Source organism: Triticum urartu, chromosome 6A (assembly GCF_056163025.1).
Source record: "Triticum urartu cultivar PI428250 chromosome 6A, HENAU_Tu73, whole genome shotgun sequence".
NCBI lineage: Eukaryota > Viridiplantae > Streptophyta > Magnoliopsida > Poales > Poaceae > Triticum > Triticum urartu.
In genome coordinates, this window is record NC_141878.1 from 338,114,728 (window position 1) to 338,124,411 (window position 9,684).

The window sequence follows — 9,684 nt, forward strand, 5'->3', positions numbered from 1 at the left end:
ATTTAATCATCATAGTCACAGTGTAGCACATCATCATCTTCAAACTCATTCTTGCTAGCTAATCACCACCAACACTAGTTGTCGTAGCTATCTAATCACCACCAACACTAGCTAATAATAATCATCATAGTCATTACCACCAACACTAGCTATTTAATCATCATAGTCATAGTGTAGCACATCATCATCTTCAAACTCATTTCTAGCTAGCTAATCACTCATGCTGCTCTCTCTCAGGTAAAATAGCATAAAACATGTGTAGCACTCCTGCTTCATCATGTTGGAGCATGCAAATGAACCTGTATCCTAATTGTGGGCTGCACTTCTGATTGCTGCCCCCTAGTACTTCTGTGTGATCGTTCACAATTTTACTCCAGTCTTTCACTATTAAGCATTCCTCGCTCTTAGAAATCTCGAATGCACTAAAGTGCATTGTAGGATGTCTTGGCCGTAAGCTAACCATTCTCATGCGACCTTTAGTCTCAATCCAATGAGGCACAACATTCATCGGGAGTCCTTGTTGAAGAACATCGTATAGTAACATACTTAGCAATGAAGTTTAGCTTAAAAATAATGTATGCAAAAGATGCACTGAGGACAAATAGTAAACATTTTACCATCTTTCCTAAATAGATGTGACCGTAGTTCAATACGAACACTATTGGTCGCACGTTTTGAGTACTAAGATTTTTAAGTCTAGGAAAATAATTTGTCTTGACAATATGAAGATCCTCAAGCCATGAAACATAATGACCTATCTCCTCAAAGTTTAGTTTAGCCCCGGGATAGTGGACGGTCATGTCTACCAAGCGCCGGACATGTTTGCTTGAATGGAAATAAGTTGTCAATAGAAATTAGTTTCTAACTATTTTTGAATAAACAATATCGAAGACATAAATATGGTTGAGAAACTCACATAATGGTATAACTGGAGGCGTCTGCACATCAACCCAGATGTCGATATTACCTTCAATATCATCTTCCGGACAAATATCAAAGGTGATAGCCATATCAGGCTCAAATGCATAAGTCTTGCATAGTGCTTGCCAAGTTTTGCATTCAAAATAGGTGTAGGTGTCTGCGTTGTATAATTTTGCATGGAAAGTATAACCATGCTCGGTCTTCAAGTAAACTCTCTTTACCTCTATAGTAGTTTTCATAGGACTGAAACCTATCTTATCCAAGAAAAAAACTCTTGCATGGCAGGGGATACGCTAGTAGAATAGTAAAAAAAATTAATTGTAAGTTGAAGCAAATGAAGCAGATGTCATGATTAATTACGAAAAAAGACTTATCGTTGTGACTTACTGTATCCACTTCGAAGTTCTCATCCATCTTGGTGCTGAAGCGTCTACCATCATCTAGGAAGATTCTGTTGCACATGCCGCGCTCCTCTTTGCAGTATTTGCAAATACCGAAATCCTTTTCGTCGTCAGACATTTCCTATGTTCATCGTTGAAACATTAATTGAAAATCGATCGAAGGCAACTAATAGGATACTCAACACACAAATCCGGGGCACTCGATATTTCCTACATATTCTGGCACAAGTGATGCCAAAATTCACGGAAAAATCTGGCATGACCTTTGCTAAAATAGGACATATTGAGCACCTGAAATTTTCTAGAACGGAAATGAATCAACATTCCGGAAAAACAAAGGCCACTCGGAGGTTTAACCTACAAACATGACCGGCCACTTGGGCAAGCACATATCCTATTTGAGCAACACAAGATATATATTTCAAAATATCTTATAGGACTCATATTGACATGAGAATTCAATAAGAAAAACCAAATCGTAAAATAAATAAGTATTCAAATTAGCATGCATTCAATAAGCAAAAGTAAATCATCTCTTGCGTCCGTACATCGCCGAATATTATCACTAATACATCCTGAATAGTATCATACATATAACATCACTAATACAACTAAAACCCTAGCGAAGGGCGGTGGACACCCAAAGAGAAGGAACCATCGCAGGATCATAGCTCCAGTGAGATCCCTAGAGAACCTCCCAGGTATTGGAGAGCCTATGCTCCAACACAACCAAGTAGGGACGGACGTGCGCGTCCTCCTCGCTGACACGGTGACGTACCACCTCCGCGGGGTCCTCAAGCCTCTGGACCGTCACTAGCCCACGCGACTGCCACCAAAGAAGGTTTGGGTCAACGATGGGCTGACTCCTCACCAAGCTGCGCCCCCTAGTAGGTAGCGCCTCTCAGTACCAGCTCGGCGGAGCCCAGTCCCAGACATGGCCCATCTGGTCAAGCAGGTGACCTCCGCCGAGTCGACGACAAGGATGCCGGATAAGCATCATCGATGTCGATGCGGGAATAATTGCTTTAACTAAAAAAATAACAACAAATGTCACATGTTCAACTAGTTCTATTAATTCAACTAGTTCTTACTAAAAATAAACTTACTATAAATAAAAATAAACTAGTACCTACTTCTTACTAACTAATTAGTACCATGTCACAAGTTGAATACTTCATGTCACATAGCTATTGACAAATACACTTAAGCAATATGTCGCTATTAATAGTATCCGTTCCGAATCAAGAAAACATCCTAGCCGCATCTGTATCCGATAACATCCATATTCGCATTCATATTCATTTTGTAAATATGAAAATGGAAGTGGTAAGAGCACTATACGATCCGCAACCTATTCATTTCCACCCCTAGATGAACCCTAACTAATTTGATGTAACTAAAATTTGAAGAACCCTAGGCAGAGGTAGGGAAGGGGAAGGAGCAGGCGTGCTCACCTCGGGTGCCTGCGGCGAGGGAGGGGCAGGCGGCGTCGAGGTCGGGGTCGGGGCTCGGGCGCGCGGCGAAGGGTGGTGTCGAGGTCGGGGTCGGGGCTCGGGCGCGCGGCGAAGGGTGGTGTCGAGGTCGGGGTCGGGGCGGTGTCGAGGTCAGGGGCAACGTCGAGGTCGGGGTCGAGGGCGGCGCTGAGGTTGGGGGCGACGTCGAGGTCGGGGTCGGGGGCGGCGTCGAATCCGGGGTCGGGGGCGGCATCGAGGGTGTGCGGAGAGCGACAGGAGAGCGAGTGGCGATGGTGGCGGCGACATCGGAGGAGTTAGGATTTGGGGGAAGTGGCCCTAGGGAAGAACGAACCACGCGGTTAAGTGAAAAGTAGCAGTAGCGCGTTCCAGGAAGTGCGCTACTGCTAAGTTAGATATAGCGTGTTCCCGGATATGCACTACTGCTATTCCTTTCTCTTTTTCCCCTTTTTCATTTATTTTTATTTACATTTTATTTTTTCCTTTCTCCTTTTTCTATTTCTTTCATTTTCATTTACTTTTCTATTTGCTTTCCATTTAATTTTATTTCCTTTAGCAGTAGCGCCTTTCTGCGTAAACGCGCTGCTACAAAGCAAGTGACGGTAGCGCTGTTCGCAGTAGATCGCTACTACTATGTGTAGCCTATCGGCTTAGCAATGGGAATTTTAGTAGTAGCGCTTTTATCTTCAGGTGCGCTACTGCTACAATTGTATCTGTAGCGCGGTTTACGCCTACGCGCTACTGCTACTTAGCACTAGCGTGCTTTTTTAACACGCGCTACTGCTAAAGTTCTATGTATAAGGTTTTCCCTAGTAGTGGTATGAGGTGCGTGTTAGCAATCATAGAAGACTATATAATGGTTGAGTATGTGGACTTGCCTAAAGGCTCCGACACGTGACCCTTCCTACAAAGATGATAAATTGTAGTTGCAAAGTTGACTGAGAACATAGTTTGTTGGTTTCTAATAGAGTTTTTGCTTTATACTTCGATTGTGTGATGAATGCTACCTCTTTTAGCACTGCGTTTGTTTTCCCCGAAGAGGAAGGGATGATGCAGCAAAGTATCGTAAGTATTTCCCTCAGTTTTTGAGAACCAAGGTATCAATCCAGTAGGAGGCTACACGCGAGTCCCTCATACCTGCACAAAACAAATAAATCCTCGCAACCAACGCAAATAGGGGTTGTGAATCCCTATAGGGCCACTTACGAGAGTGAGATCTGATAGATATGATAAGATAATATTTTTGGTATTTTTATGATAAAGATGCAAAGTAAAATAAAAAGCAAAGTAAATAACTAAGTAGTAGGAGAATTATGATAAAGATAGACCCGGGGGCCATAGGTTTCACTAGTGGCTTCTCTCGAGAGCATAAGTATTCTACGGTGGGTGAACAAATTACTGTTGAGCAATTGACAGAATTGAGCATAGTTATGAGAATATCTAGGTATGATCATGTATATAGGCATCACGTCCGAGACAAGTAGACCGACTCCTGCCTGCATCTACTACTATTACTCCACTCATCGACCACTATCCAGCATGCATCTAGAGTATTAAGTTAAAACAGAGTGACACCTTAAGCAAGATGACATGATGTAGAGGGATAGACTCATGCAATATGAAGAAAACCCCATCTTGTTATCCTCGATGGCAACAATACAATACATGCCTTGCTGCCCTTACTGTCACCGGGAAAGGACACCGCAAGATTGAACCCTAAGCTAAGCACTTCTCCCATTGCAAGAAAGATCAATCTAGTAGGCCAAACCAGACTGATAATTCGAAGAGACTTGCAAAGATAACCAATCATACATAAAAGAATTCAGAGAAGATTCAAATATTATTCATAGATAGACTTGATCATAAACCCACAATTCATCGGTCTCAACAAACACACCGCAAAAAGAAGATTACATCTAATAGATCTCCACAAGAGAGGGGGAGAACATTGTATTGAGATCCAAAAAGAGAGAAGAAGCCATCTAGCTACTAACTATGGACCCGTAGGTCTGAAGTAAACTACTCACACTTCATCGGAGAGGCTATGGTGTTGATGTAGAAGCCCTCTGTGATCGATGCCCCCTCCGGCGGAGCTCCGAAATAGGCCCCAAGATGGGATCTCGTGGATACAGAAAGTTACGACGGTGGAATTAGGGTTTTGGCTCCGTCTCTGATCGTTTGGGGGTACATGGGTATATATAGGAGGAAGAAGTACGTCGGTGGAGCAACAGGGGGCCCACGAGGGTGGGGGCGCGCCTGGTAGGGTAGGGCGTGCCCCCTACCTCGTGGCCTCCTGTTACGTGACTTGACGTAGGGCCAAGTCTCCTGAGTTGTATTCTGTGAGAAAATCATGTTCCCGAAGGTTTCATTCCGTTTGGACTCCGTTTGATATTCCTTTTCTTCGAAACCCTAAAATAAGCAAAAAAACAGCAATTCTGGGCTGGGCCTCCGGTTAATAGGTTAGTCCCAAAAATAATATAAAAGTGGATAATAGAGCCCAATAATGTCCAAAACAGTAGATAATATAGCATGGAGCAATCAAAAATTATAGATACGTTGGAGACGTATCAATGAACTATTACTTATTCATGAGAAGTATATGATAAAATTCCTATATGTTTAATTTTGTTGCTTTTATAATAATCAAGATGATGCTTCTATGTCCGTATTTATTTTTATCGACACCTCTCTCTCAAAGCATGTGGACATGTTTTTTGATTTCGGTTTTCGCTTGAGGACAAGCGAGGTCTAAGCTTGGGGGAGTTGATACGTCCATTTTGCATCATGTTTTCTTACTGTTATTTATAGTGTTTTTATCCATAATAATGCTTTTTGGAGTAATTCTAATGCCTTTTCTCTCATAATTTGCAAGGAACACACCAAGAGGGAGAATTCCGGCAGCTGGAAATTTGGACCTAGAAAAGCTACGTCAAGCCACTATTCCGCACAACTCCAAATGAGCTAAAACTTTACAGCGATTTTTAAGGATTATTTGAGAAATACTGGATCCAATAAACATCAGAAGGGGCCACCAGGTGGGCACAACCCACCTGGGCGCGCCAGGCCCCCCCCCCAGGCGCGCCCTGGTGGGTTGTGGCCTCCTCGGCCCACCTCCGGTGCCCATCTTCTGGTATATAAGTGGTTTCGACCTAGAAAAAATAAGAGGAGGACTTTCGGGACGAAGCGCCGCCGCCTCGAGGTGGAACTTGGGCAGGAGCACTTTTGCCCTCCGGCGGAGCGATTCCGCCGGGGGAACTTCCCTCCCGGAGGGGGAAATCATCATCATCATCATCACCAACAACTCTTCCATCTTGGGGGGGGGGGGCAATCTTCATCAACATCTTCAAAAACACCATCTCCTCTCAAACCCTAGTTCATCTCTTGTGTTCAATCTTGTTACCGGAACCATAGATTGGTACTTGTGGGTGACTAGTAGTGTTGATTACATCTTGTAGTTGATTACTATATGGTTTATTTGGTGCAAGATTATATGTTCAGATCCATTATGCTATTTAATACTCCTTTGATTATGAACATGTTTATCATTTGTGAGTAGTCACTTTTGTTCTTGAGGTCATCGGAGAAATCATGTTGCAAGTAATCATGTGAACTTGATATGTGTTCGATATTTTGATAGTATGTATGTTGTTATTCCCTTAGTGGTGTCATGTGAACATCGACTACATGACACTTCACCATATTTGGGCCTAAGGGAATGCATTGAGGAGTAGCAATTAGATGCTGGGTTGCGAGAGTGACAGAAGCTTAAACCCTAGTTTATGTGCTATTTCGTAATGGACCGATTGGATCCAAAAGTTTAATGCTATGGTTAGAATTTATTCTTAATACTTTTCTCGTACTTGTGGATGCTTGCGGGAGGGTTAATCATAAGTAGGAGGTTTGTTCAAGTAAGAACATCACCTAAGCACCGGTCCACCCACATATCAAATTATCAAAGTAGTGAACACAAATCAAACCAACATGATGAAAGTGACTAGATGAAATTCCCGGGTACCCTCAAGAACGCTTTGCTTATCATAAGAGACTATTTTGTCCTATCATTTTCCTCAAAAGGATTGGTCTACCTTGCTACACTTTTGTTATGATTATCATTACTTGCTCCTTACAAATTATCTTTCTATCAAACTACTCGCTACTTACAATTTCAGCACTTGCAGACAATACCTTACCGGAAACTACTTGTCATTTCCTTCCGCTCATCATTGGATTCGACACTCTTACTTATCGAAAACAACTACAATTGATCCCCTATACTTGTGGGTCATTAGTAAACACTGAGCTCGCCGCCTGCCACCGCTGCCAGGCTGCCGGCAAAGCCCACCGCATTTCGACACTTCCGCTTGCCGCCGCCTATCACCATCAACTTTATCGACGCTGCTCGCGGTCGACCCAACTCTGCTCGATTGGGAAATCTGCCGTACTGAGGGTTCTGTCTCATGGATGAGAAGGTAACTAATTTAATGAGATATTATCTCATCTCTTATCCTAGTTCATCTGCATCCTTTAATCACCCGGTGGAAATCATTGTGAATTCATTTTTATTCGAGCTGTTTTGAGGGTTTTCTTTCATTCATAGAATGTACAGTGTGCCGACACATTAGGACTTTGCCACCTCCGCCAGAGATTCCATATCACCGTACCAGATAACTTGAGGACGCGCGCGGTATGTTCAATCTCACCTTAAATCGGTTGGCATGTCCTACTTTCCTGAACATATTCTAAATATTGCTACATTTGGATAAAAGGTGCCACATGCACCATATACATCAAACGGGATTTCCCCCCTCTTCTTTCTATATTAGGCAAATTAATGATGTATTGTTCTTTCGATTACTCGCATATTTCCATGACATCATGTTTACCCTATCTATTTAATTATAGATTTTTGTCCTTTGATTTCAACGACTGTATAGTTCTTTCAATTTGGGCCCATATTTGCATGTTACCATATTTTCTTTAACAATCCTACCATTTTCTGCAGCGCATCCCTTGCTATGCAACATATCTTGTAGTGCACAGCCTTTCCCTTTACATAGATCAAGACTGCATGGATGTCATACTGCACACAAACCATGGATTTACAATCGTTGCTACTGTAAGACTTGATGAACATGGTGACTCCTATTTTGGCACTGGCTTTTGGAAAGAAATTTCTAAGTTTTATGTACTAAAAGCTGGCACTAAAATTGCACTGGACATAAAAGGGCCTGGTCATGAGATATATGCTAACTTCCCCACAAAATCATCCATCCAGACTTTGTTCGAAGTAAGTTTTCTTTTCAACTATCTGCATGTTGACTTACCTAGCAATGTCAAATGAATTGTTTAGTATTTAAGCAACCAACGGTTATTCCCTTTTCTTACTATATTCCTACCTAATAACTTCTAGTTACCAATACACTTTTCTATTACCCTGTTTTAACTAAATATTCCCTGTACTCCCATTTCTATCAGAAAGCGGCGCTGACAAGGAGACTCTGGAGGTGGAGAACGGGGCTGCCAACAAGCGGAGACGGGGCGAGCTAGAACCACAAGCGAGTCCAGCATGCCTAGACTTCATCAGCAGCCTCCCCGATAATATGTTGACAGTCATCATCTCCCTCCTCCCAATCAAATATGGGGCGCAGACAACCATCTGTTCCCGACGGTGGTGCCCCCTATGGAAGTCCAGCCCTCTCGACCTCATCGACACCCACGAGCTCTGCCATGGCTATCGCAAAAGCTTGGATGCGTTTTCCAAGATCCTCGGCAGTCACCTTGGCCCAACCAAAGGCCTTAGAATGGGCAAGTTCCGTTCCAACGGCAAGGACCGAGCCAAGCTTGACGACTGGTTCCAATCCCCCGCCCTATATCAGCTCGAGGAGCTCACTATTGATGATGGGCATATGCGGTCGCTGCCAACATCCGCACTCCACCTCGCGCCCATGCTGCGCGTCGCCAAGTTCAGGAACTGCCATTCCCCCACCCTTAATGATGCACCCGCTCTTATTCTACCATGACTGAAGCACCTCGAGCTCGTTAACGCCTGCCTCTCAAACGGTGACATGGAGCGCCTGCTCCGTGGCTGTACTGCACTCGAGTACGTTCGTCTTCAGGCGATCAATGGGTTGAGTACCTTCCACATCACCTCCAAGACTTTTCGGACTATTTATGTGTGTTGCTGGTGCGGCAGGAAGACATCTCAAGATGTGTACCACTGTATGGTCATTGAGGACACACCTACACTTGACAGATTACTTGTAGTTGATCAAGAAGGTCCAACAAGAATCAATGTCATTTCTGTGCCGAAATTGACAGTGGTGGGTTACTCGTCTGACAAATACTCCGAACTTGTTATTGGATCCACACCCGTTCAGGTACAACAACCGCCTTCTACCTTTCCTTCTACAAATTAACATTATTTCTAATTTTGAAGATGTTTGTTCGTCTTCATTCAGAAAATGATTCCGACAAGCTTGACCCCGAAACTGTGCTCTTGGCACTAGAATCTATCGGCCCAAACTTGGAGCAAATTTTCAGTTTCCTGAGATGCTTTCCGTGCCTGGAGAAGCTATATATCGAGGTGATGTTCCTTTCCAGTTAAATGTTAACCATAAGGGAGTTCAATTTGTGACACCTTTTTCCAAGTTAACAATGAAATTGTACTATGATTTCTAAAGGATTCTTTTGGAGGATTTCAGTACATACATGTTCCACCCCCCATATGTTTACAACTAATAAGTATTTCTCCTTTGGATTCATATGTACTAGTTTTCTTAGGGAACTTTTCATCCACTCCAACCTCTTATGAACAAGGCTACATTTTTCTAGAATGTAATCAAATGCCCATGTTAATCATGTCAGATCGAAGATGGCATGTTAGTGCATTT

General features: G+C 43.0%; 1 protein-coding gene across 1 annotated transcript; it reads right to left on the bottom strand.

Moving 5' to 3' along the window:
* Positions 1-214: 214 nt before the first annotated feature.
* LOC147965181 (uncharacterized) lies at positions 215-1,437 on the bottom strand. Its single transcript, XM_087526751.1, has 4 exons — positions 1,309-1,437; positions 919-1,214; positions 618-843; positions 215-517 (listed from the first exon to the last, which is right to left on the bottom strand). The coding sequence occupies exons 1-4, from the start codon at positions 1,381-1,383 to the stop codon at positions 215-217; spliced, it is 900 nt and encodes a 299-aa protein (XP_087382877.1). The 5' UTR covers positions 1,384-1,437.
* Positions 1,438-9,684: the final 8,247 nt, after the last annotated feature.

Coding starts and splice junctions, on each gene's coding strand:
- LOC147965181 (XM_087526751.1), bottom strand. CDS start 1,383: ATGTGCAACAGAATCTTCCTAGATGATGGTAGACGCTTCAGCACCAAG. Junction 844..918: donor ACGCCTCCAGTTATACCATT/ATGTGAGTTTCT, acceptor ATTTCTATTGAC/AACTTATTTCCATTCAAGCA. Junction 518..617: donor ACATCTATTTAGGAAAGATG/GTAAAATGTTTA, acceptor GTTCTTCAACAA/GGACTCCCGATGAATGTTGT.